Below are 26,838 nucleotides of genomic sequence, written 5' to 3' on the forward strand. Positions count from 1 at the left end.
ATAATTATATACGATAGAAAAAATGTAATCTCTCAAAAGAAGTACTTATAATTGTTTTTAAAAATATTAGAATTTATTACATATTCTCAAAATTTTCTATTTTTTTTCATACAAAAATTAAACGATTTTATATTCAGCGAACTCGCACAATGCTTCGATCACGTTTAACTCTCTCTTTTATTATCGAGAAACCGGATCGATATGATAATTTGTGTGACGACTTTCAAAATGTGACTTCGCATATTTCTCCAGACTTTGACTAGGAATAACCGCTGTCGTCAGCGGCCATAAATATCGACGATCGCGTCCTTATTCTACGGCTAAAAACAAATGCTTAAATTTACAGTCTTGTCGGTGTCCGAATTTAGAAATTATCCGCTTTCTTAACCCGCGAAGAACGATCGCGAATTCGGCTGCGTCTCAGCCGGCTGGGCGGTATTGTTCACGTCACCGCGATGGGCCTGGATCGCCTGCCAGTTGATAAACCAGAAAGGCTGCTTGTCTCTCGGCCAAGTCATGATCCTGTTCACCAAATCGATGTCACCGTGAGCGTCGATCGGCAGATCGAACGGGATTCTCTGAGTGGTCGGGCTAAAAGCCGGTGCAGCCGCTGCATTTGCGTCTCCGGCGCCGATTCGATTTCCAAGCAATGATTCGTCAACTACGCCATTCGCTCCAGCTGCTGGAGTTCCTTGATTCGTTTGGACTCCTTGGCCGATTTGTCCTGCTTGGCCGAATTGGCCTGGTTGATTTGTTACGCCGACTTGGCCAGGTTGATTTGCTAAGCCAACTTGACCTGCTTGGTCGAATTGGCCTGTTTGACCTGGTTGACCGAATTGGCCTGTTTGACCTGGCTGGCCGAATTGGCCTGTTTGACCTGGTTGGCCGAATTGGCCTGTTTGATCTGGTTGGCCTGGTTGGCCTGCAAGATTTGCTTGGCCTGTTTGGGCTGCTTGCGCTGCTTGTTCCGCCGCTATTCTTTCATCTATATATTGTGGTAGAACCTGAGGCAGACGGTTGTTGTTAGTGCCGGCGTGCCATGGTCGTTGCGACTGCACCAAGCAAAACACAGTAGTGAAGAGTACGGCGTATTTTAGCTGTAATAAAAAAAATTCGAATTTAGCAGAATGAAAGATAGTATAATGTTAAAAAATTATAAGGCTTTTGCATTTCTGTGCACCACCATTAAATTTAAATTAAATTATTTGGAAAGAGAAACACTTCTCACAAAATTAATATAAATCAATCAACTAAACGTTTAATTGAAATAAGTATGTATTGTTGAATGATTAAAAAAAAATTGATTGTCAGAAACAACAAGTTTTCACGTTTATAAGGCTATCGTATTAACATTATTTAAAATGGATATATTTTATGAATGTTAAGTGCAATTGTGGTTCTCTTGATAAAAGTGGAAAATATTATTAAAGTTATTTATTTACCATGATTGTCAAGTGTCTCGAGTTGTCTAACGACCTTGATAAACACACAATAATTTCAATGTATCCAACGGGATCGTGGGAATTAACGATCGTACGATTTCACCGTTCGAACTTGAAGTGCTGGTGTGGCAAGCATTTCTTCTCGTATATAAATCGCACGGCTATACGTGATCCCCACTACGTGGTCCACGAGTCATGCGTCTGTGGGAAACTTGGCTGCAACTTCCCCCGATCGGGCTCGTCGATATCTCGCGCAAAACGTAAAAGTCGTATTCCCGAAGCGACGTATACAAACCGCCAGCGAGTAAGAAAGCGTTTCCGAGAAAGCACTCGTCTGGGACGAGTCAAAGTTTTTTTTTTCTTTTTTTCGTCAGAATGATGAACTTGCGATTTATCACGGCGATATAAAGTTGTGTCGTCAGCCACCCTTTCCGATCCTGATTCATTCACGCGCATAAATTCTGCAACTGGTGAATCTGTTGAGTTTCACAAGACTCGAGTCTTGGATAAGACTTTTTTTGCCGAATGCTATCCTAGGAAGAGATAGAAGAGAATGTGGAATGCGGAATAATTGATTTAAAAAAATAATATTACTTATTTAGATTGTGATTACTTATTTAGATAGAATAAATTTGTGAGATATAAACAAGCTCGTGTTGAAGTAGTTTTCGGCTCGTCGTCGAAAATGGCAAAGATTCGTGAAGAAAGTGCACGTGCGTGGCATTCAAAAGTTGGGCGATGACTTCATTTCGATTCATCGTACTCTCAATCCCGATGGGTTTCCAAGTATTAACTCTATTAATAAAGGCTGGTGCTAACAAACACAGCTTGTGGTCAAGTTATTAGCAATTAAATTTGCAGTCGTCCCGCCTCGCGATTATACTGTTATGAGATCCATAAAAACGCATAATGAATTGCTCGTTGAAAAGACAAACAAGAAATGTTGCAATGGCATTTCTCGCGTTCATCATTTTTTTTTTTTTTTATCAAGGAAACTTGATCTTTCCGTACGGATGCTATTCTTCGCAGTCATCACATTGTTGTGTATTTCCTAATTCTGCATTAATCGTGTGACGACCAATAAGCGAAGGCATTTCTTGGACACTCGTCCGAAAGATTGTACGGTAGCTATGTCGATTTTTCGAAATAGGCGAACTGTGAAACTGCAAGTTCAGCGTCACCGATGAATTTCACACTTTTCCAGCTTCGCCAGCACATTACGTCTGCGCCCATATTTATCGTGACATTTCATTGTAGTTTTAACGAGGTATTGCATAGCTGTGAAGCGTTTAATTAACACGATAAATCTGCGCTCTCTCGTCTTCGCTCCGCGGACATCGTTCGAGGAGAGAGAGAGAGAGAAAGAGAGAGAGAGAGAGAGAGAAAGAGAGAAGAGAGAGAGAGAGAAGAGAGAGAGAAAGAGAGAGAGAGAGAGAAATACAAGTTATTTATTCCAACTCGAAATAGCGATACTCACAATCAGTGAAACGGGGTTTCATTTGACGAGAAACATCAATTAAAAAGCGTTATCTTAAATGAGACCATGACCTCATAGAGATCATTGGAAATCATCGACTTTTCTATGTTTCTGCATTTTCCTCGCTGTATTTCGCCGATATCTCGTCAATGTTCGAAAGATAAGCGAGCTTGTGAGTAGCAAGAGTGGATTGCAATAGTTGATTGCGTATATTTCTTCACGCACGATAGTTCACGGCAACGTAATCTTTATATGAGAAAAAGGCCTGGATGATAAAAATTATCTCACTCTTTGTGACGCATCCGTTAAATTTCCACGCGTCAGTGTTGAAAATTTTGATAATCTCGAGAATTACTTTCTCCAAGTGTTCACTATTTACTTGAAAATCATACACGGAGTGTTGAGCAGGAAATACACTTCTATAAATATTACATTATTTTCATGCGAAATATTTTTCTACGTAAGAAACAACTTTGCTGTTAACCGCAACTAATTCCACTCATGATATTTTTTATCGAGTAACGTGAGGCGTTATATAACAGCACGGATAATTAACGACGCAAGATGCAACAGAAAATTAGTACATTCTTCCTCCCACAGTTTTCTCAGAATGCGTTCTTTTTTTTTCCCGCTCTGTTCTGATTTTTATCTCTATTTCTCCGGTAAAACCTCTATGCCGAGCTGTGTTTTTTATCGACTCTGGAGAAATCCGAGAAGATCCTGTTTCTTTCAATCCTGTAATGGTGGGGAAACGATGTGCTCTTATTGTCGAGGAAAGGGGCTCATCGTTTATGCTAAATGATCGGTTCGGTCGGAATTCTGGTTTTGCTCTTGGCGTATCGACGGGAATACCAGGAGATCAGCAAACTTCAAGCATGTATAGAAGCTGTCTTGATAAAAATTTAAATAGCACAGATACGAAGAACTTGATTTTAATAATATATTAAGTCGGAGAATCATATATTTTTAATTTATTTTTTAATTTATAACTATCTTAATTTGATTTAGAAATGATAACTGCTCTAAATATGCTGGATATTTAATTTAAAATTTTTATGTTCAAGAACGCGCGCGCGCGCGCGCGCGCGGGTTTCAAGTTAAATATCCTGTGACGAGAATATTTATTTGATTTGATTATAATGTAACATTGACATTATAATTAAATTTAAAAGAATATATATGCTTAGTCACGTCTTGAATTATTCTAAATGTTTCTACATTGCAAAGTTCCTTTCAAAGTAATTAGACGTGAATTACGATTTTCGTGTTTGCGCATCTAATCGCGCTTTTACGATTTTCTATTCTCTTGTAAATTTGCTCTTCTCTTCTCCTCTCTTGTATTTTGCTGCAGCAAAATATTTACGTCTTCCTCTTTCGCTTCGCGATGATGGGATCAGATTGCGCACGGCCAAATGGGGATTAAAGATCTGCTGCTACGGGCTTATGAAAAACTGGGATTTTCCCAACCCGCTTTGAACTATCAGGCGTGATAAATTTCTCTGAGAATAACCGTAATTTCCGTTAATATGATAAAGCGGAATCTCGCTTGCATCACAGCTTTCATTGACGTTTGCTGTCCGAAGTCACAAAATGTGCAAAAAAAGGTAATAAAACTGCCTGAACATGATTTAGGATATTGGTGATTTTTCTGAAAACATCGTTTCTTTTGAAAAATATAAGTTGCGAAAGAATATCTCAAAAATGAATTGGACTACAATGTATGAAAATCTCTAAGAACTGTACGTAATTTTATTTTCGTCATTTAATTAGTCACAAAACAATTATTTTTATTAACGTATTAGATATCATAAAAATTTTTAAATGTAATTATTATGCATCAATATTAAAATTTGTAACTGCAAGAGCACTGAAACTTATTAATAAGATTGATAATAATAAAAATATTAATATAATTATAAAAAAAATTTGTTTAAAATAATTTTACATAAGAAAGAATTATTGCCGCGAAATATGTTTATTTATATTAATTGTTAAATAAATCATTTTGTAGTTTATTTTGTTTGAAATAATTATTTTTAAACAGAGATGCACAAACAACTGTTAAAAAAAAAAAAAAAAATATTTTATATCAAGCAAAAATAACAAATAATATAAATATCAATTTGTTTTTAAATACTAATTTATCAAGTTTATTCGAGTTACATAAAGCCTCTACAGGATGTGAATAATGTTAGAAGAATGACGGAAATTATGTTTCCGTAATTAATAAGATATGCATAATATTCGAGTGTAAAAATTCATTCTTCTCGCATTTATTTGTTATTAATACATTCATTGTATTATTATACCGCTTAAAAATGAATCAACCTCGACACACCTGAGCAACTTGCTACGAGCGTTTGTAAGCGTAGTAAACAGCACAACATAAAGTTCAAAATCGCCAACGTCATTGAAATAATTGCGCGTCGGATGCTGAATTGTCCGCCTACTCAAGCGAAAAACGATGATCTTTGACATACAGATCAGTGTGACACAAACAACAACGTATTGCCGCGTTTACTGTAACAGCCAGAAATTTCAATGATGTTAGAATGTTAACTATAAATAATCCAAATGTTGTTATCGCGATACACGATAAAATTTAAATCATGCAAATATTTGATTATGAATAAATGTTAATATGTGCTGTCCGCTGATGATGTATGTACAGTTTCCTCTCCAAACAAAAATTACGGCGCAGAATCATCGATAAGTAAATGTGTTGGAAACCAGTTTGAACGTTATATCTTTAATGTATGTTAATTCGCCGTGGAATAACATATTCATCCAAGCCAAGATTTCTGCAAGTCAAGATTTATTGCGTGTGTGTTTGATAATACATAAAAATCTTGACTATAAACAACTGAATTATAAGATATTGTTCTCTTTCAATTCGATGTTTATCAAAAAAGAAATTTGTTTTATAATTATCATAATTATATTATGTAGATGCAACGATATTCAAAGATTTTTGATATGCAAAATTTAACCCCCATATAAAATATATGTTATCTCAAAAATGTGTTCTATTCTGATGGAATAGATAAGATAAAATACGCTACATCCTTGAGTCAAAGAAGATACAAGATAGATAAGCGCATAATAAATGAAAATGTTCGATTTCCTGATGCCAGAATGATATGATAAAACCAGCCGCGACTGGTATTCATTACGCAAGAATCATTATTTTACATTCGTTTATCAAGTTTTGTACGTTAATTACGAAATGAGACGTTTTACACGCAATATTATAAAATAGTTTATAGTTAAAAGAAAAAAATCGCAATAATTCTGAATTTTTACCTCATTTTCATAATAGTCTACATTTTAATAATTAATTTTTGTAATATTGCATTATTTACGTGGAAAAGGATACTTTTATATTTACACTTTTATATTAATTTAATTAAATACGTAATTACTTTACAAAATGTATCACGATATTATTTATTTAGATCATAATTATTTTTATTAAAACATTTATCTAGTTAAAAGTCAGAATCTTTAGCATTTGTCTGTATGCATACGAAGAAAAATCGGAAAGTAAAGAGATTTTTTAATTAAAAAGTTTTATAAAATATTTTAAGAAGTAATATCAAAGTTTAATTCCTTAAATATTCTTTTTTTATTTATTTTCGTAATTAATACCAAGAAATAATATAAGATCAACTGAGAAAAATATATGCAAGACCCTTGTTTTAAAGTCATACCAGAAGATGTCTATACTCATTCTATCCCGCACATCACTGTACAACGGGCTGCCATAACTAGGAGCATCGAGAAAGTATCTTTGCCATCAGTCTGCAATGTTAATTTTATTGCACGGAAAAATTGTAATTAAAAAAAATTATTTTTGATATATTTAGAAACACATCTGCGTAAATTCGTTCTATTAATTTTTTCTTAATATGTTTGACATTTCTATACAATAATAATTGAAAATGTATAAAGACGTATAAAAAAAACTGCAGATGAAATAAAATTTATGAATCTATTGCCGGTCTTCAAACTTTAAAGACGTCACGTCCGAACAAACATTTTATCTAATTTATTTTGTGGCAAGCGAGATCATTATGTCTCGTCTACGTGTTAATGGCAAAATCACGCCACTTGTTACACGAGATAAACGCCACTGCCGATCGCACGATTTTTTTTTCACGGGTTACATTTTCTTCGAAATTGAAGGATAATGCAAAATTCTCTGCCGATTTTACGATACACGCAACTGACACTCGCACGATGCCCCAGAGCTATTTGCAGACAGGATTGTTATATCATCGCCACGATGTTTCCCTTTGCGCACCGTCGTGTCAGGCGCACTTCGCCGCTTATGAAATCATTACAATGACCTTGGGTCAATAAACACACTCCGTATTGCCCGGTCAGGTATTTTACGCTTCAATTATGACACGTCGTTGCGTCCAGCTTTACGATGTTACGAGACACGCGTAATCCACTTTAGCTCTGCCAGGGTTCGTGATCCCGATTTTAATATCTCGTTCACGCTAATAATAAGTAAACCCACAAATACCTCAAAGGATCGTATTTTTTCATCAATATTATTATGAACGACGTAAAAATACATTTTTCACGTATCTCTTTCTGCGTCCTTATTTTATCTTTAATACAAAATTTGGTATATTTTTACGATACGTGCTGGCCGACAGTTAGTGCGCAAAATCAATGTCCAAGCTTTAGTTGCAATCAAGTATCGAGTGAGCAAATCTATCAGAAACGGTGAATTTTACCGTAGTGTCGTTTCTTCTAGATCAGTTAGGCCCACTCTTGATTACGTGATTAAGACTCATCATCGCTTATTGTCAGTGTCACCGATCGTCCGCGAAGGGCAAATTAAAATTTAACGCGAGGAAATCTTAACACGCGATCTTTGAACTCTACGCGATCTTATATACTTGAATATTTTGATATCACAAAGATCTATACGAGATTTTATTGTTTTAACCGAATGCTTTAACTATTTCATTATTATTAGATTTGTGCAAAATATTTGTTGCTTTTCTGTGGAAGAAAGTCTATTTTAAATAAAGCTATTGCTTTCTAAGAGCTCAGAATTTTCAAATTAGGCGTACAAAAGTTTGTTTTTAGATAGAAAAAAATGTATTGAAATCAACGTTGAGTATTTTAATTAATAAAAATGAGTTCAGAACTCTGTAATTCAGCCTTCAATTTTGATAAATATAGCAAATCTAACCGAATATTTATTTCGTATTTGAACCATCGGTAAATTTTATATATGATTGATTTTTTGAGAATATTATTCTCACAAACCGGTGCTTTAATTTTCTCGTGCAGATCGGGTTCGGCAAATTGGAGCTCGCTAATCGTAAGAAGAGGTCAGTAGTGCAGTTTAGCCACTCGTATAAGAGCAGCTCGTAGATCAGTAACTCCATTAAAGTAGATCAACGTTGCACGGTGTCACCATGAACGTGGTAGTGATACCGTTCTTCCTAGGTGAGAATTCCGAATTATCGTCACGCCGCGTTTACTCGACCCGACGTGAATCGACTCGCCGCTTCCGGTAACCGTGCGATCGATTTTCGTTTAGCCGCAGGACGTGCATGTCCTTCGTAAGTATCGCTGGATCGGCACGCATTGTGATATCAGCGTGACGCGCGAATCGAATAATGATCGAACCCGATGATCGCCCACCGGAAATGCGAGAAAGTCACACGCGATGGCTTAATTTGACTGACAAGCGAGAGATAATCGGGATAAACCTGTGTCCGCGTCGCTCCAGGACTCTAATCGGCCCATTCAGGCCTAATCGCGCCCGGCCCATTCAGACGTTCTCTCTCTCTCTCTCTCTCTCTCTCTCTCTCTCGCCGAAACGGCGTAACAGCGGCACCGCGTACTACACAATGACGTAATGTCCTTCTTTTTCCCTTAGCCGCGCATCTCACCGTGGACGAGCCGTGGGAACATGGGCCGGAGTACAGGTTTCAGGTGCTGGTGAACTCGACGGCGATCCCGGAGGAGGGCATCTACGGCAGCATGCGGCTGAATCTGGAGTCGAAGCTGATCTGCCAGCCGAAGGGCGGGACGACGCTGAGCTGCCACTTCGAAAACTCGACGGCGATCAGCTTCGTGACGGACAGCCTGGACCCAATGGAGGCGGCGGCGCCGAGCGGTCGCGTGAACCGGCAGTTCGCCTACGAGATCAACGAGGACCAGTTCGAGATCAAGTTCAACGAGCGCGGCCTGGACGGTCTGATGGTGAACGAGAACATACAGCCGCGCGAGCTGGACATGATACGGATGATCGTCGGCCAGCTGAGCATAGGCGCGTCGTTCGACGGCCCCTTCGGCAACGACATGGCCTTCGAGGTGATGGAGAATTTCACGCAGGGCGAGTGCTTCACGACCTTCAAGATCGACAAGAAGCTGACGGTGCGCTCGTTGTACGCGAGGCGCAACACCTACGCGCTCAGGCCGGCGTTCGGGCTGAAGGATGGCAGGCTCGCACAGATCCGGAAGACGCGGAACTTACATATGTGCGCGCACAAAGTGCCGTACTTCTTCGGCAGCGCCGAGAGCTTCAGGGAGGAGAGCGATATCATATCAGATGTTGTAAGTACGCCGTCCGTGCGGGTGTGTCGCGCCTCATCCCTGCGTTAAACTCATAAAATAGACATCTTTCGCTTTACGCTTGAATTAATGTGCAATAATTAATTCTGACGGATAATCGACACGAGTTTAGTGCAAATTAACAATCCTCTAATATCAAACAAACAAATGTAAATTAGAATTGTCGGTATCAGTGAAATGAATTAAATTGAATTCAATTTAAATACAATTTCTATTTAATTAAATTGTAACAATTGATAAAAGCGCTACGCGCTTAATGATTTTTGCGAAGTAGACTGTGCACTTTCCTTTTCTGTTGCAGAACCTCATGGAGAGTGAAATCATCATATCATCGACCGACTTCGTATCCCGCATGTCGAATATTATAATAACTAGCAAAGTGACCGAGGCGGTGACGACGAGCCTTCATGAAAACGTGTGGCTCAGACTCGAGTCGATCAAGCGTGCCGAGAGCGAGCCGCCGATTGTGCAGGAAGCCGAACCCGCCAGTATCTTCATAGGTAGATGGTTATTCGATGACTCGCTCGAGGAAGATAATTAGCCTTATCACGAACGGTCGTCTTATCGCGTATCAGCAATATCGACTCTCGTATTGCGCACGAAGAAGTTTGATGAAGCACGAAATTGAGAAATGCTTCGTTGCAAAGTGACTTAGCAATTTCATTTCATTTTTATTTACTGCGTAAATTTAGAGGGAAAGTTGCAACGATGCATTTTTATATTTAATTAATTTCAAGGATTATCCTACACGCGTGAATGCGGTCTCTGGGATAATTATAAATTATATTATTAACTGTTATTATTGATTAATAAGAGGGAAATTGTTACAAAGTGCTGATATTTTAATATGTGACAGCACAGTGATAACACAATTTTATCTCTTGTACAATATTCAGAGAGTGGTTGATTTTATGAGAAATAAAAAGTTATACAATACAATTATATTGTTTTTGTTTATATAAGTTTGAAAAAAGTTAGCTTCTGATTAACAGATGATTGATAATTTAGCAAATAATAGCAAAGATAATACAGCAAAGAATTATATCATTACTTTAACAAACATTTCTTTGATAAATAATTCTCCAATAAAATAAATAATTTTTTTATTTATTTTGTTTATTCAGTTTATTTTTCTCTATTTTGTGCAGATTTAATTATTACTTATTATGCATAGACAAGAGATGTTACATAGCATCTTTCAAAGTTTTATTTTTCATAGTTCTTTAATCACAACGTTCTTTTATAATTAAACCTTTTATATTAATTAATATTAATTAATAATTTTTCACATAATTATATTAAAAGCAAAATAGCAGATTACTTTATTTGATAATATTGTCTTGACTGTGCCTTGAAATTGATCTAAATCTTTGTCTTATTTCTAGAGTAGTCTTTAAGTCGTTACTAAACAATAAATATTTATTAATCTTATATAAATGTACAATTAACATGTAGAGCAAAAGCGTTCCATATTGCATTTTGCAGCTAAATTACGTTGATAAAAAATATTGCAAGTTGCGAGTTAAAATTAATTAATTTCGTTCATTGTTTCTAATTTTGGATCTTAACAAAAGACAGATAATCAATTAAATTATTTATTCTAATTACATTATAATGTACAAAATAAACAAAAAGATCTATTAAGTCCTAAGAGAGACCTGAGAATTAGGCCTATTAAGATTTCAATACTGTATAAATTTTCAAGAGCAGTAATAATTTTTATAGCATTCATATTTATCTATTAAAATCTGATATATGCTGCATACAAACTATGCTATAAAGCTAAGAGAATTTCATCTTCCTTTTTCATTTTAGCTGTAACATATTCTTTAACATAATTTTTAAGAAAATATATTACCATATGACACCATAATACTTACTGTTAAGAGAAAAATATATATATATATACTTTATAAATTACAACATACATTCAAACAGCCTATCATTATTCCCTGAGTTGTGCCAATCTGTGTGTTAGTTCGTCCTGTTCCTGAGTTGCTGCTACCGAAACGCCAATAGAGCCTAATTGACTAGGTGGCAGTTCCATATTCAGTTCCAGCCTAAAAATAGACAAAATCAGTTTAGATTTAGTCATCTGGAATTTTTGAGACATTTAAACTTAAAATAAATAAAAGTAAAAATATTGTTTACACAAAAACGAAGATATCACAACTTTTTGCATAAGAAGTAAAATTGTTAGAAAAAATTTTAAATGTCAAATAATAACAGATAAATATTCTCACCCAGCTTCATCTGCGACTTGGTGCATCAAAGTATCCACTTCGTTCTGAGGTGCGTTAATTGTTGTGGTTTGTGACATAGCATTTTCCATGTATGAGCTCTGCACATCCAGATCCTCAAATTGGTTTTCAAACTTATCCATGAGTGAAGAGATCTTTTCCAGGTTCATCGACTTCATAGCTGCGTCCATGGCTTTAACAACACCAGACATAGACTGAGTGACTTTGCGAGTTGTCATTGCAGTTTGCACTCTGCTGGCCACTGCATCTACTCTGGCACTCATTCTGAGATAATTCAAGGCTTGGTTCTTCTGTCGAATTGCATTCTCAGCATGGATGCGAGCACCTTCCATGTTACCTTTCTGTATCGCCTTCTTGATCTTTGCTTTCTCTATTTTTTCTTCTTTTTCGCATTTCTTTGAATTTCTTTCTAACTCCTTTACTGCAAACTTTAAATTGAATAAATTTTCTACATATCATCATTAAGGAAAACTCTATTTGCATCATACAAATTTGAATGTTTTGCTGAAAATTTATGAAAAATTAAAATGCAATTCCTGCAAATGTCAAAAGATAAATTTACAAGTGATTTAATTTCATAAAATTAAAAAAGATGTGACCATCTCTGTGATGTGACCGAAGCATCTCGAAGATGCTTTGACAGAACTTGCTCTGAAGATAATTTCATAATAAGGGAACAACTTTAAAAAGAATATTTCAATGTTTCATTAGGCATTTCAATGTTTCATTAGGCATTTCAAAGGATACTTTCCATCTGAGAGACGGACATGGCTGACTGTTCGGCCCCCGTGGTTGTGATGAAAATCTAACCTAACCACAAAAGCAAAACTACTATCTTGCTTGAACGTTGGGCTGATTATCGATGAGGAATGATGTGAAAAATCAGCCAAGGACCTAGCCACTTTAATAAGATTACCAATTCTCATTAACAGCATAGAACTCCGTATTATATATCACTATATTTTTCTTAACTTCAGTAATTTGTCATCGCGTGCTGTTCGTCACACTAATTTTACAAAAGCGGGAAAAACTATCTGTCCCTTGACTTGAGACAATTGACAATTTTATGTCAGATAATATTACTCATGATTTATGACATCACCAAAGAAGATATATGTAACAAATATACACATTCACATTTGTAGATGGAAACATGCGACACCTTTCGAAGAATAGCGACAAACTCAGTTGTAGTTCATTTAAATTTCTGCTGAACAAGGTTTGAGTCTCGACTAGAATGGTTGTGTATCAGATGGTTTATAAAATGACGCGTCGCATTTATTTCCGCGACTGGAATTTTATTATAAATATTTATTTTATGTTTATAAAGTATATTTTAGGTCTATAATTTTGCATTTGTTCCTGAATTTAATTTTTCCTAATCTATGTAATATAAAATTTTACAATTATTATAACTGTCTAAATATATAAAATTTTTCGTAATTTTAAGATTTATATTAATTTTTCCTCTGTAAGGCAATAGTACATTTTGTTGTAAAATACCACGAAAACTTGATTATCTACAAATTCGATTTCCGTCAGTCATATTTAATTATTGTCCTTTATAAAAAATGAGTGTTGAGCTTATCAGTATGATAATTTAAATTAATTGCGAATTTTTGCTTTACTTTTATTTTTTACTAATTAGATGTCTTTTAGAAACATGAAAAAATGCTCTACAAACATGCGTGCAAACAGCTCTCAATCCATAATAGAATTTAAAATCGATGAAATCGATGAACTACCATTGAATTTGCTAGGTCGCTTTATCATAACTCAGAAAACCGACTGTTTTTAGTAAATTAATCACGTACTTTTGCTTCACTTTTATAATTCTTCATTAGATATCTTCTAGAAATGTAAAAAAGTATGTACAAATAGCCTGCGATTCATAACAGCATTTAAAATCGATGAAATCAATCAACTACAACAAAATTTGTTATATTAATTTATCGGTTTTTTATGTTTAATTAAGGATCAACTTCTGCTTTAATTTTATAATCTTCTAATTAGATATCTTCTGAAAACAATATAAAGCATAATTGAAATGCTTTCATTTTTTTGCAAGATGTAAAATCGATTATGTCAATCAACTGCGGCAAAATTGACATCATAAATTTATTACCACTCCAAATGTCGCCTTCTTGCATTTAAGTAACGTATTCTTCTATAGAAGACAATCGTATACTTGATTTTCATATTTCTTTAAACATGTACGAAAAAAAGAACAAATACATTTATACATCTACTTTAAAAAATTCTAAAAAATCTACTAAAAATCTACTAAAAATTCAAAAAAATCTTTAAAAAATTACAAAAAGCTAATCAAACATAAATTAATTAATTTTAAGTTTGTCAAGTTGCGGAGTTCCGATAAAACAATCCTACACTTTTTTTGTACATTCCCATATCACTTTCTATTAATCATAAATTAATAATAAGAAAACTAATAATACTTATAGTTTTCAACTGCTCCAAATAATATGTGCTTTATTCTTTTAATTAAATTAATTATATTTTGCTTATTGCGTGCAAGAAATATCATAGTAATAAAAGCAGATACGACATTTGCGAGCGACAAATTTATCAATTATGTCTAAACCTTGCTGGCACTTATGAAACGTGCTATTATCAAAGCAGTCTTAAGTATAAAGGCAATGCTATCGTAATCAATACAGAAGATATCTACAAAATCTAGGCGGAAATGGTACTTAGTGAAATTATTTTCAAGGAGACGTCTTGTGAATCAAATTATCTTTCGTATAAAAGGAAGCCAAAACTGCAGGCAGAAGTCAGTTAAAGATCAGACATGTTGGTGACGATTCTGCCATTTTTCTTAGGTACGTTTGAGCTCTCGTCGTTAAATAACTAATCCATTTAAAACAAGACTGCGTTGTAAGGAAAAGTCCTAACTTAATTTCTTCTGTCATTTTTTAAGAATTTTGTATATTTAATTCGCATTTAATGATTAAATCTGCGGATAATAATGTTCGCAACGATTTTCATCCCTGATCGCATTGATCTCACATCAATCGTGATTTTATACTTCCGCCAGTTATCTCTTCTTATTCCACAGCGGCAAACATTGTCGTCGATGATCCCCATCGGGAATCCGAATGGGCGATGTACGGTCCGGAATGCACTTACGACGTCCTCGTAAACATGTCTCTGGCCAACATCGTCCAGGAGAACGATAACTTTTGCGCCATGATCGCCACCGAGCTCAAATGCCGACTCAAGGGATACGACATCCTCAACTGTCGCTTCCAGAATGCCCGGATTAAACGGCCGGATCTGCAGAACGACAGATGCTCGAACGCGCGGGACTTTGTGCCAACGAGATACAAATTTGTGGACGAGGAGCCCTTCGAGATTCGATTCAATTCAAGAGGGATTGAGAACCTGGTGGTGCACAGAACAATCCCCCGATGGAGGCTCGACATGATCAAGGTCATAGTCAGCCAGCTGAACGTCGGCTTCGAGGCGCAGGAGCGTCGCGACAGATTCACCATCATGGAGAATTCCACGGTCGGCCACTGCGAGGTGGACGTGAAGATCACCCGCGGCGGCCCGGATTCTTCCGAGGAGGACGACGATTCCGTCGAAGGCGAGAACTTCGAGATCGGATTAATATCGGTCGACAAAGTCGCGCGACCTTCCGCGCTCGAGAGAATCCATGTCGAAAAGGCACGCCAGCCGAAGAGATGTCCGCGAAGAACGATATACTTCTTCGGGAATCATGAGGATTACAGTCACGGCAATAACGAGCTTTACATGGACATGGTACGATTATTTTTAAGGAATTACAGGGTGATTGTAATTAATAGCAACAATTTTGTTTAGCGCTGTTCAAACGTTCAAACGCGTTAATGCCAAGTATAGCATGACTTTTACAAATGCGCAACAAACTTGTCCAAACAAATTTTCGCGAATATATTTGTGAGTGCGAAAATGTCGTTTAACGAATTTAGAGTTCGACTAAAATTTGTTTTGTTCCTCTCATTTTAGACAACTTCCGTGAGCCACCTCACGATCGCAAGAGATAAATTTGTATCTTACACGATATCGGAGGGCGTAATGAAGACGGCGAACAAATCGCGGATTATGCGACCTCATCAGAACATAAAACTGAAATTGAAGCGAATAGATCTCGCACGATCCTCAGCGCCTGAGATTCAAGATCCAGCCTCGACGAGTCTATTTGCGTTTTCCAATCTGGAGGCTATACCGGAAGACGCGTGATCCAAGCGATTCATGCTATCGGAGAAAATCGAAAAGATCGTATCGCGTTGAGACATCAGCATATTATTGACAAATGACATTCTCCAAACAAATGACAATAAAATATATTCTATAATACAGCATTATATAATATTATATATTTATTTTTATTTGTAGTGAAACATGTATCATTGGGTTGTGTAATAAATAATTTCGGATTTTTTAAATAGATCTGTCTATTTCGATTTGTCAGGCAAAGCGCAGTTTGATTGACACATTAAATTAAATATTCCATTGTCGAAGTTGTCATTAAGTTTCAAAACATTCACGATTTTTTCACGTTGCGTAAAAACATGCTGCGTGAAAAATACAAAATACTTATTATACAATTCAGTATAACAATCATTAATGTATTACAAAATGTGTATAATTGTAAATAAAATTATATATCCTTCGTAAATATATTTATAGTTTACGAATTATTAAACATTTATCTATGCAACAATTATCTATGATTGTCTGAAACGAGAATGGATGGCAACGTATTCCAATTAAAATAACTCTTTGAATATCGTTTACAGTATTTCTAGCTAAGCGCTCTAATTTTATTGTAAGTGATTGTTTCAATTTACAATGCAACAACTTATTTGATTTTACTTAACACTCCTTCATAATGACACTTCAGCAACGTTTAACAAATCTCCGACTAATATTTGTTATTATGCAAAAAATGCAAATATATATTTACCAGACATGTTTATTGTTCCCCAAATATATTTATCAAAATGTCAAAAGCCATGCTATTACATAATTATAATTACAATAAATAATAACAAAAAATACTTACTAAGAAATATAAAATCTGTCAAAAAAGTATATTTTTCCCATTTCTTAAAAATATTTAGAGTATACAAAGTATAATAAACAACATTGCATGAAATAGTAATAGTTTCTTTTTTGTATCCGACGTTTACTTACAACTGAATTATATTTTATTGAAAAAAAAACAGGAAAACTTTTCTCAATTAAATGTAATTATAATAAATGTAGTTATAATAAAGGTAATTATATGCTCTTAACTCAGCGCTTTCATTTCATTGTCAATGATTATTCTTAATACAATACATGCAGTGAATAAAACTAATTTGATTTCTTCTAAGTTTTGAGCCGTCACTTTTACACCGCTTAACAAATTTCGGACAAATCGTAGTCTTGCAAAGTTGTAAATATATATTTGACAGATATGTATATTGTTCCACAAAATCTATTTACCAAAATTTTAAAAACCATGCTATTACGTAACTATAATAGCAATAAATAACAGCAAAAATACTTAGAAAATATAAAATATGTAAAAAAGTATATCTTTCCTATTCCTTAAATATTTTTAGAGTATAATACAATTTTTTTATCGCCAAGTTATTAAATAGCTGTAAAATCAACATAATTCAAACAATACTATAATAAAAATAGTTTTTGTATTTTTTTCTCACGTTATATATAGAAATCAGACACCAAATAAAACCTTATGACTCATAGTAACAGGAAACGCTCTTGATATGATAATTCTAATCATCTTCATATAAAAAGAAGCTTGAAAGAAGAGTAGTGGTAGTTCGTAGTGAGACGCTCCACAAGATGAATTTCACAGAGATATTCTTGGTGATTCCGTTCTTTCTAGGTCGGTATGCCCATTAAGTAATATTTCTAAATATATATGTAAACCATTCAATATAAAAAATAAAAAATACTAATCTTTTTATTTTATTGATAAAAGGCATAATTCTAATGCATTGCATCTCTTATGAAACTTCCTGTTTATTTATGTAGCGACTAAAATTGTCTTCGACGCGGATGAACTTTTGTACTACGTGAATCTTGGACCAGAATATATATTCAATCTGCAAGTGACCACCGAAACATATATGCGGTCAAAACAAGTACAATACAAAGATGTTTTTTCGACGCTAAAGTGTCGCCCAAAGATGTCAGACAGTCTGCTTTGCCACTTACAGTACTTCAAGACTTTTGACGAACAAATAGAGTTTGATGAGTCTGATACCTCATTAAGTACTTCAGCAATATTTGAGATGAAGTTCAATGAGAGCGGTGTAGAGAGAATATTAACTAATTCATCAGATCCCTTTAAAAGGGAATTAATGCAAAAAATCGCCAAACAGTTGAGCACCGGTATCGATGTACAGCGCAATTTTAATGGTAGTTCTATAAACTACTCGATAGACAAAACACCAACTTTGAAATGTCGAACTACGTATAATATCACGTATCTTGAGCCGAAAATAAAAATGGCAAAACGGAATACTAATTTTCAATTCGCGATATTGCCGATGTTCGTCTTAAAACCTGATTCGATTTTTATGATACGGAACTTAGCCGCTAACTGCGAATATAATTGGGTATGGACTCCATGGGACACGACTTCTTCTGCAGTATGTGCAAGTTTTTTTATGTTTGACATTATTTAGCGTATTTTTTAAATATTATTTTTGTAGAAAGAAACAAACTCTTAAACATTAATGTTTTATGTTTAATTTTGTTTTACGGCAATTAATTCGTTACTCACAATTACAACACGTTTATATGGAGTTAATAAATTTATGGAAAAATGCAATATTTTTAAATAATAAGTTTACAATAATTATTACAATAATAAAACAAAAATCTTCGTCATTTAGTAACAGTCTTCCAATTTTATTAAAAAAAATAGCTAATTATTTGTTCTAAGAACTATATTTTTGCACTAACATTTTTAACTCAATTCATGTTATATTATTAATATTGCAGGTAAAATACAGTGGCGCCATACAAATCAATGACAAATTTGAAAGTTGGACAGAATTTATCGACTCGAAAATTAAGTTTAACAGACAAGACATTTTGCAGACCATTTATGTTAAGGAAACAATACGACTCAGCCTGGAGAGCGTCAAACCTGCGCAATGTGGCCTTGTGAATATTTTCAATGGCTCTTGGTTTTCTCCACATATAAATTTCATGTATAAAAACATGCCAATTAACATGAATTAAAGTGAAGTAAAGAAATATAAATCAAACACGCGTGTTTCATACGATACTCTTTAGATAAACTATATCTATATAATTATTAGATATCTCATAGATCTAAATGTTGTATTTATAAACAAAGTATAATAAACAACATTTCATGAAATAGTAAGAGTTTTTTTTTCTATGTGATATTTACTTACAACTAGATTTTATTTTATTGAAAAACAGAAACAATTTTCTTAATTGAAAATAATTAAAAAGCTCTTAACAAAGCGTTTTCATTTCATTGTCATTGATTATTTTTAATACAATGCATGCAGCGAATAGAACCAATTTGATCTCTTCTCAGCCTCGTGCTGTCATCTCTTCGCAGCATTTAATAAATCTCCGACAAATTGTTCTTTTGCAAAGTTGTAAATAATTTGACAGACATGTTTATTTTTTTCCCAAATCTTTTTATCAAAATGTTAAAAGTCATTCTATTACATAACTATAATTGCAATATATAATTGCGATAAATACTTTAAAAATATAAAATATGTTAATAAAGTATACGTTTTCCATTTCTTAAAAATTTTTAGAGTATATTACAAATTTTGTATCGCCTAATAATCAAATACAAAAAACATTTTAAATGTCCATCTTGAAATTATCGCCAATTTATTTCCGAAAACAAAATTACGCATACATAGCATATTCGTATACATCAATAAGCTGTTGGCTGTACTACTACAGTCACACTATAGATAGATACTCTACACAATCAATTTACAACGTGTGCTAAAATAAATAATTTCTCCAACCGTGAAGTTCGAGCAGTAATTCAGTTCCTGACGGAGAAAACCAATACTGCAAAACTCTAAAGAAACTTGTTAGACGAATCATTTAGAACAAAAGACGTAAGATGCTGTCCAGCAAAATTGTATTTTTGCACAATAATGCTCAACAGCAAAACGAAAACACACAGCAAATAAAAAACAAACAGAAAACAGTTCAAGAGTTGTAGCAATTTCGCTGGAAAATTTTCAACTACCAGCCCTACAGCCCCGATCTAGCACCAAGTGCTTACCACTTTTCTGCATCTTAAACAATAATTCGCATCGCAGAGGTTTGAAAATGATGAAAAACTGCAAAACGGCGTTAAAGAATGGTTGAAATCACTGGCGAAAGCATTTTTTGAAGACGGAACTAACAATAAGAAGCTAATGAAGCGATATGAAAAATATGTTGAAGTCAATGGCGACTATGTGGAAAAATAACATATATATTCATTTGGCTATAATAAATTTCGTATTTTTTTTTAGTTTTGTTTTTATTTCAAAACGGACCTTATTGAAAAAATGCTGCTCGTAGTTAAAAAATCAGCATAATAACGATGATATTAAAATAGAAATACATTTCATACTTTTGTCTCATGCTAAATATACAAATCAGATATCAAATAAAACCTTATGACTCATAATAACAGGAAGCGTCCTTGATATGACGATTCTAATCATGTTCATATTGTATAAAGAAGCTTGAAAGAAGAGTAGCGGCAGCGTACAGACAGTTCGAAGTGAGACGCTTTACAAGATGAATGTCACAGTGATTCCGTTCTTTCTAGGTCGGTATGCCATTAAGTAATATTTCTAAATTTATATATATGTAAACCATTCAATATAACAAATAAAAAATATTAATTTTTTATTTTAATGATACAAGACAGAATTCAAATGCATTACATCTCTTATCAAACTTCCTGTTTATTTGTGTAGCGGCTAACATCGTCGTCAACGACTGGTTGAAACTTTTGGGCTTTTGGATTTTTGGACCAGAATATACATTCAACCTGCAAGTGACCACCGAAACATTTATGCATTCAAATCAAGTACAATACAAAGATATTTTTTCGACGGTAATGTGTCGCCCGAAGATGTCAGACAGTCTGCTTTGCCACCTACAGTACTTCAAGACTTTTGACGAACAAAAGGAGTTTGATGAGTCTGATACCTTATTAAGTACTTCAGCAATATTCGAGATGAAGTTCAATGAGAGCGGTGTAGAGAGAATATTAACTAATTCATCAGAACCCTTTAAGAAGGAATTAATGCAAAAAATCGCCAAACAGTTCAGCACCGGTATCGATGTACAGCGCAATTTTAATGGTAGTTCTATAAACTACTCGATGGACAAAACACCAACTTTGAAAAGTCGGACTACGTATAATATCACGTATCTTGAGCCGAAAATAAAAATGGCAAAACGGAATACTAATTTTCAATTCGTGATATTGCCGATGTTCATCTTAAAACCTGATTCGATTTTTATGATACGGAACTTAGCCGCTAACTGCGAAAATATTTCGGCATGGACTCTATGGGACACGCCTTCTTCTGTAGTATGTACAAGTTTTTTTATGTTTGACATTATTTAGCGTATTTTTTTAATATTATTTTTGTAGAAAGAAACAAACTCTTAAACATTAATGTTTTATGTTTAATTTTGTTTTACGGCAATTAATTCGTTACTCACAATCACAACACGTTTACATGAAGTTAATGAATTTATGGAAAAATGCAATATTTTTAAATAATAAGTTTACAATAATTATTACAATAATAAAACAAAAATATTCGTTATTTAGTAACAGTCTTCTAATTTTATTATTAAAAAAAATAGCTAATTATTTGTTCTAAGAACTATATTTCTACATTAATTTTTAACTCAATTCATGTTATATTATTGATATTGCAGGTAAAATACAGTGGCGCCATACAAATCAATGACAAATTCGAAAGTTGGACAGAATTTATTGACTCGAAAATTAAGTTAAACAGACAATTCATTTTGCAGACCATTTATGTTAAGGAAACAATACGACTCACCCTGGAGAGCGTCAAACCTGCGCAACGTGACCTTGTGTATATTTCCAATGGTTCTTGGTTTTCTCCACATATAAATTTCATGTATAAAAACATGCCAATTAACATGAATTAAAGTGAAGTAAAGAAACATAAATCAAACACGCGTGTTTCATACGATACTCATAAGATAAACTATATCTATAAAATTATTAGATATTTCATAGATCTAAATGTTGTATTTATAAACAAAGTATAATAAACAACATTTCATGAAATAGTAAGAGTTTTTGTTTTTATCTGACATTTACTTACCACTAGATTTTATTTTATTAAAAAACAGAAACATTTTTCTTAATTGAAAATAATTAAAAAGCTCTTAAAAAAGCGCTTTCATTTCATTGTCATTGATTATTTTTAATACAATGCATGCAGAACCAATGGAACCAATCTGATCTCTTCCAAGCCTTGTTCCGTCACTTTCCCAGCGCATAACAAATTTCAGACAAGTCATTGTCTTGTAAAATTGTAAACATATATTTGACAGATATGTTTATTGCTCCGCAAAATCTATTTACCAAATTTTTAAAAGCCATGCTATTACGTAACAATAATTGCAGAAAATAACAGCAAAAAAAATAATTTTTAAATAAAAAAATTGTCAGTAAAGTATACTTTCACTATTTGTTAAAAATTTTTAGAGTATATTAAATATTTTTTATTGAATTATCAAATAGTTATAAAATTAACATAATATCAGACGATATTAAAATAAAAACAGTTTTTGTATTTTCTTCTCATGTTATATATAAAAATCAGACACCAAATAAAGCTTTATGACTTATAATAACAGGAAGCACCCTTAATATGATGATTCTAATCATGTTCATATATAAAGAAGCTTGAAAAAAGAGTAGTGGCAGTTTGTAGAGAGAAGCTTTACAAGATGTATGTCACATTGATTCCGTTCTTCCTAGGTCTGTAAGCCATTAAGTATTATTTCTAAATTCATGCATGTGTAAACCATTCAAAATAGAAAATAAAAAATACTAATCTTCTTATTTTATTGATAAAAGACAGAAATCTAATGCATTCTATCTGTGACCAAACTCTTTATTTACTTATTTAGCGGCTAACGTAGTGGTCAACGACACGTCAGAATGGACTTTTGGACCAGAATTTTCGTTCAACCTGCAAAACACCTACGAATCATATGAGCGTACAAAGCTAGTCCAATACAGAGAAGTTAACTCGACGGTAAAGTGTCGCCCGAAGATGTCAAACAGTTTGTTTTGTCATCTACAGTACTTCAAGACTTTTGATGAACAAATGGAGTTTGATGAGTCTGATACCTCACTAAGTACTTCAGCAATATTCAAGATAAAGTTCAATAAGATTGGTGTAAAGAGAATATTAACGAATTCATCAGATCCCTTTAAGAGGAAATTAATGCAAAGAATCGCCCAACAGTTGAGCACCGGTATCGATGTGCAGCGCAATTTTAATGGTAGTTCAATAGACTCGATAGACAAAACACCAACGTTGAAATGTTGGACTACGTATAATATCACGTATCTTGAACCGAAAATAAAAATGACAAAACAGAATACTGATTTTCAATTCGTGATATTGCCGATGTTCGTTTTGAAACCTGATTCAATTTTTGTAATACGGAACTTAGCCGCTAACTGCGAATATAATTGGGCATGGACTCCATGGGACACGACTTCTTCTGTAGTATGTGCAAGTTTTTTTATGTTTGACATTAGTTAACGTATTTTTTTAATATTATTTTTGTAGAAAGAAACAAACTCTTAAACATTAATGTTTTATGTTTAATTTTGTTTTACGGCATTTAATTCGTTACTCACAATTACAACACGTTTACATGGAGTTAATGAATTTATAGAAAATTGCAATATTTTTAAATAATTAGTTTACAATAATTATTACAATAATAAAACAAAAATATTCGTCATTTAGTAACAGTCTTCTAATTTTATTACTAAAAAAATAGCTAATTATTTTGTTTTAAGAACTACATTTTTTCACTAACATTTTCAACTCAATTCGTGTATTTATATTATTGATATTGCAGAGAGAATACAGTGGTGCCATACAAATCAATAACAAATTCGAAAGTTGGACTGAACTTTTTGATTTGATACTTAAAAGAAACAAACATGGCCTTTTTTCTGATACTTCTGTTAAGGAATCAATACGACTCAGCCTGCAGAACATCAAACCTGCGCAAAGTAAATCTATGTTTATTTCCAATGGCTCTTGGATTTCTCCATATATAGAATTCACATATAAAAGCAAAAGAACTAACGTAAATAAAAGTGAAACATAAATCAAACAGGCGTGTTTTATACGATACTGATAAAATAAATTATATCTATAAAGTTATTAGATATCTCATAAATCTGAATGTTGTATTTATAAACAAAGTATAATAAAAAACATTTCATGAAATAGTTTCTTTCTTATATCCAACGTTTACTTACAACTGGATTTTATTTTATTGAAAAATAAGAACATTTTTCTTAATTGAATGTAATTATAATGCTCTTCACTAAGCGCTTTCATTTTATTGTCAATGATTATTTTTAATACAATGCATGCAGCGAATAAAACTAATTTTATCTCTTCTAATCCTTGCGCCGTCTTCGCAGCGTTTAACAAATACTGGACAAACTGTTGTCTTGCAAAGTTTTGTAAACATATATTTGACAAACATGTTTATTGTACCCAAAATATACTTATCAAAATGTTAAAAACCATGCTATTATATAACTATAATTGCAACTAATAATAGCAATAAAATATTTAAAAAAAAAGAATGCCAATAAAGTACAGTTTTCCCATCTCTTAAAAATTTTTTAAATGTAATAAAAATTTTTTATCACCAAATTATCACATAGTTATGAAATTAACATAATATTACACAAGATTAAAATAAAAATACTTTTTGTATTTTTTTCTCATGTTACATATAGAAATCAAACACCAAATAAAATCTTATGACTCATAATAACAGGAAGCGCTCTTGATGTGATGATTCTAAACATGATCGTATTGTATAAGAAAGCTTGAAAGAAGAGTAGCGGCAGCGTACAGGCAGTTCGATGTGAGACGCTTCGCAAGATGTACGTCACATTGATTCCGTTCTTTCTAGGTTGGTAAGCCATTAAGTACTATTTCTAAATTCATATATATGTAAACCATACAATATAAAAAAGAAAAAATATTAATTTTTTTATTTTATTGATAAAAAACAGAATTGTAATGCATTATATCTTTGATCAAATTTTTGTTTACTTATTTAGCGGCTAACGTAGTCGTCAACGATAGGTCGGAATGGACTTTTGGACCAGAATATTCGTTCAATCTGCAAGTGACCCACGACAGTATGTATGAGAAAGAGCTAACCAAATACAGAAAAGTTTTCTCGACGGTAAAGTGTCGCCCGAAAATGGCAGATAGTTTGTTTTGCGAAATACAGTACTTCAAGACGTTTGACGGACAAAAGGAACTCGTCCTTCGTACTTCAGTAATATTCGAGATGAAGTTCAATGAGCACGGTGTAGAGAGAATATTTACTAATTCGTCAGATCCCTTTAAGAAGGAATTAACGCAAAAAATCGCCCAACAGTTGAGCACTGGTGTCGATGTACAGCGCAAATTTAAGGGTAATTCCATATACTGGGGTGAGGAAGCAGTAAGAAATGGAGACAGGTGTTGGATGGGATGCAGTATCACGTATCTTAAACCGAAAATAAATATGTCAAAACAGAATACAGATTTCCAGTTAGTGATATTGCCGATGTTCGATGTAAAACCTGATTCCAGTTTTATAATCAGAAAAGACATTAGCTGCGGTTGTTATTTATATGGCCCAAACATTTTTCAAGTATGTATACGTCTTTGTATACTTAGCGTTACGTACCGCACTTTTTAAATGTTGTTTTTATAGAAAAAAAACGAATTCTTAAACATTAATGTTATATATCTTATTTTATTTTACGGCAATTAATTCGTTATTGTAGCAGTAATTACTACATGTTTACATGGAATTAATAAATTCATGAAAAAATGCAATATTTCCAAATAATACTATAAGAATATTACATTAATAAAACGAAAACATTTGACATTTAGTAACAGTCTTTTAATTTTATTATTTAAAAAATAACTATTAATTTTGTTCTAAGAACTGCATTTTCTCATTAACATTTTCTACTGAATTTATGTAACACTGTTTATGATATTGCAGATAGAATTCAGTGGTGCAACACAAATCAATAACAGATTCGAAGGTCCGATATATGTGATTAACACGCACAATTGGCGGGACCCTGGACCCTTCCAGGAAGCAATACAACTCACGCTGGAGAGTATCCAACCTGCGCAAAATAAACTTATGGATATTTTCAATGGCAATTGGTTTTTCCATAATTATAAATAAGAACATGTAAGCTAAGATGAATTATAGTCAAAGACACGTTGTTTCATATAATATTGATGAGATTATTCATAAAATTTATTAAATATTTAATAGATTTAAATGTATTTATAAACAAAATATAATAAACATTATTTCATGAAATAGTAATAATCTTTCTTGTATCTGTCGTTTACTTGAGATTGGATTTTATTCTGTCAAAAAACTGGAACACTTTTTTTAATTGAATATAATTATAATGTTCTTAACTAAGTGCTCTCATTTCATTGTCAATGATTATTCTTAATACAATAAATGCAGCGAATAAAACTAATTTCATCTCTTCCAAGCCTTGTGCCGTCACTTTCACAGCGCTTAACAAATTTCGGACAAATCGTTGTGTTGAAAAGTTGTAAATATATATTTGACAGATATGTTTATTACTCCTCAAAATCTATTTATCAAAATTTTAAAGGCCATGCTATTACGTAACTATAAATGCAATAAATAACAGCAA

The 26,838-nt window shown here is 33.3% G+C and overlaps 6 protein-coding genes across 7 annotated transcripts in view; 4 read left to right on the forward strand and 2 right to left on the reverse strand.

The window, feature by feature from the left end:
• LOC105671677 (uncharacterized) overlaps positions 1-10,464 on the forward strand; it is a 51,637-nt gene extending 41,173 nt beyond the window's left edge. Inside the window, exons 1-3 of one of the 2 annotated variants that reach the window (XM_012366031.2) lie at positions 8,240-8,391; positions 8,828-9,507; positions 9,827-10,464. In XM_012366031.2, coding sequence (XP_012221454.1) covers positions 8,361-8,391; positions 8,828-9,507; positions 9,827-10,066 — 951 coding nt within the window. In that variant the 5' untranslated portion in view covers positions 8,240-8,360 and the 3' untranslated portion in view covers positions 10,067-10,464. Of the gene's footprint in view, positions 1-8,239; positions 8,392-8,827; positions 9,508-9,826 lie in introns of those variants that run through there. The other variant, XM_012366032.2, reaches the window with a different exon arrangement.
• Positions 52-1,602, reverse strand: LOC105671678 (paraneoplastic antigen Ma6E). The gene is made up of 2 exons (XM_012366033.2): positions 1,443-1,602; positions 52-1,097 (listed from the first exon to the last, which is right to left on the reverse strand). Exons 1-2 carry the CDS (start codon positions 1,443-1,445, stop codon positions 384-386), a joined length of 717 nt encoding a protein of 238 aa, XP_012221456.1. The 5' UTR covers positions 1,446-1,602; the 3' UTR covers positions 52-383.
• A 462-nt stretch (positions 10,465-10,926) lies between the features above and the next one.
• LOC105671679 (charged multivesicular body protein 1b-like) lies at positions 10,927-12,965 on the reverse strand. Its single transcript, XM_012366034.2, has 3 exons — positions 12,534-12,965; positions 11,769-12,234; positions 10,927-11,585 (listed from the first exon to the last, which is right to left on the reverse strand). The coding sequence occupies exons 1-3, from the start codon at positions 12,553-12,555 to the stop codon at positions 11,471-11,473; spliced, it is 603 nt and encodes a 200-aa protein (XP_012221457.1). The 5' UTR covers positions 12,556-12,965; the 3' UTR covers positions 10,927-11,470.
• A 1,565-nt stretch (positions 12,966-14,530) lies between these two features.
• LOC105671676 (vitellogenin-3-like) lies at positions 14,531-16,467 on the forward strand. Its single transcript, XM_012366030.2, has 3 exons — positions 14,531-14,626; positions 14,863-15,569; positions 15,795-16,467. The coding sequence occupies exons 1-3, from the start codon at positions 14,596-14,598 to the stop codon at positions 16,026-16,028; spliced, it is 972 nt and encodes a 323-aa protein (XP_012221453.1). The 5' UTR covers positions 14,531-14,595; the 3' UTR covers positions 16,029-16,467.
• A 1,155-nt stretch (positions 16,468-17,622) lies between these two features.
• On the forward strand, positions 17,623-19,194 carry LOC105671633 (uncharacterized). Its single transcript, XM_012365931.2, has 3 exons — positions 17,623-17,688; positions 17,838-18,457; positions 18,813-19,194. Exons 1-3 carry the CDS (start codon positions 17,646-17,648, stop codon positions 19,053-19,055), a joined length of 906 nt encoding a protein of 301 aa, XP_012221354.1. The 5' UTR covers positions 17,623-17,645; the 3' UTR covers positions 19,056-19,194.
• Positions 19,195-24,944: 5,750 nt separating this feature from the next.
• LOC105671630 (uncharacterized) lies at positions 24,945-26,495 on the forward strand. The gene is made up of 3 exons (XM_012365928.2): positions 24,945-25,055; positions 25,207-25,790; positions 26,154-26,495. The coding sequence occupies exons 1-3, from the start codon at positions 25,025-25,027 to the stop codon at positions 26,343-26,345; spliced, it is 807 nt and encodes a 268-aa protein (XP_012221351.2). The 5' UTR covers positions 24,945-25,024; the 3' UTR covers positions 26,346-26,495.
• The last annotated feature ends 343 nt before the right edge of the window (positions 26,496-26,838 follow it).

The sequence above is a fragment of the Linepithema humile genome, chromosome 4 (genome assembly GCF_040581485.1).
Source record: "Linepithema humile isolate Giens D197 chromosome 4, Lhum_UNIL_v1.0, whole genome shotgun sequence".
NCBI classification, from domain to species: Eukaryota; Metazoa; Arthropoda; class Insecta; order Hymenoptera; family Formicidae; genus Linepithema; species Linepithema humile.

Bases quoted from the DNA above. Each gene is read 5' to 3' on its own strand.
- LOC105671679 (XM_012366034.2), bottom strand. From the start codon at position 12,555: ATGTCCGTCTCTCAGATGGAAA. The intron at 12,235-12,533 runs GTATCCTTTGAA...GATGATATGTAG, and splicing joins GTCCGTCTCTCAGATGGAAA to AAAATTTATTCAATTTAAAG. The intron at 11,586-11,768 runs GTGAGAATATTT...GTCTATTTTTAG, and splicing joins CAAGTCGCAGATGAAGCTGG to GCTGGAACTGAATATGGAAC.
- LOC105671676 (XM_012366030.2), top strand. From the start codon at position 14,596: ATGTTGGTGACGATTCTGCCATTTTTCTTAG. The intron at 14,627-14,862 runs GTACGTTTGAGC...CTTATTCCACAG, and splicing joins GATTCTGCCATTTTTCTTAG to CGGCAAACATTGTCGTCGAT. The intron at 15,570-15,794 runs GTACGATTATTT...CTCTCATTTTAG, and splicing joins ACGAGCTTTACATGGACATG to ACAACTTCCGTGAGCCACCT.
- LOC105671633 (XM_012365931.2), top strand. From the start codon at position 17,646: ATGAATTTCACAGAGATATTCTTGGTGATTCCGTTCTTTCTAG. The intron at 17,689-17,837 runs GTCGGTATGCCC...TTATTTATGTAG, and splicing joins GGTGATTCCGTTCTTTCTAG to CGACTAAAATTGTCTTCGAC. The intron at 18,458-18,812 runs GTATGTGCAAGT...TTAATATTGCAG, and splicing joins GGGACACGACTTCTTCTGCA to GTAAAATACAGTGGCGCCAT.
- LOC105671630 (XM_012365928.2), top strand. From the start codon at position 25,025: ATGTACGTCACATTGATTCCGTTCTTTCTAG. The intron at 25,056-25,206 runs GTTGGTAAGCCA...TTACTTATTTAG, and splicing joins ATTGATTCCGTTCTTTCTAG to CGGCTAACGTAGTCGTCAAC. The intron at 25,791-26,153 runs GTATGTATACGT...ATGATATTGCAG, and splicing joins ATGGCCCAAACATTTTTCAA to ATAGAATTCAGTGGTGCAAC.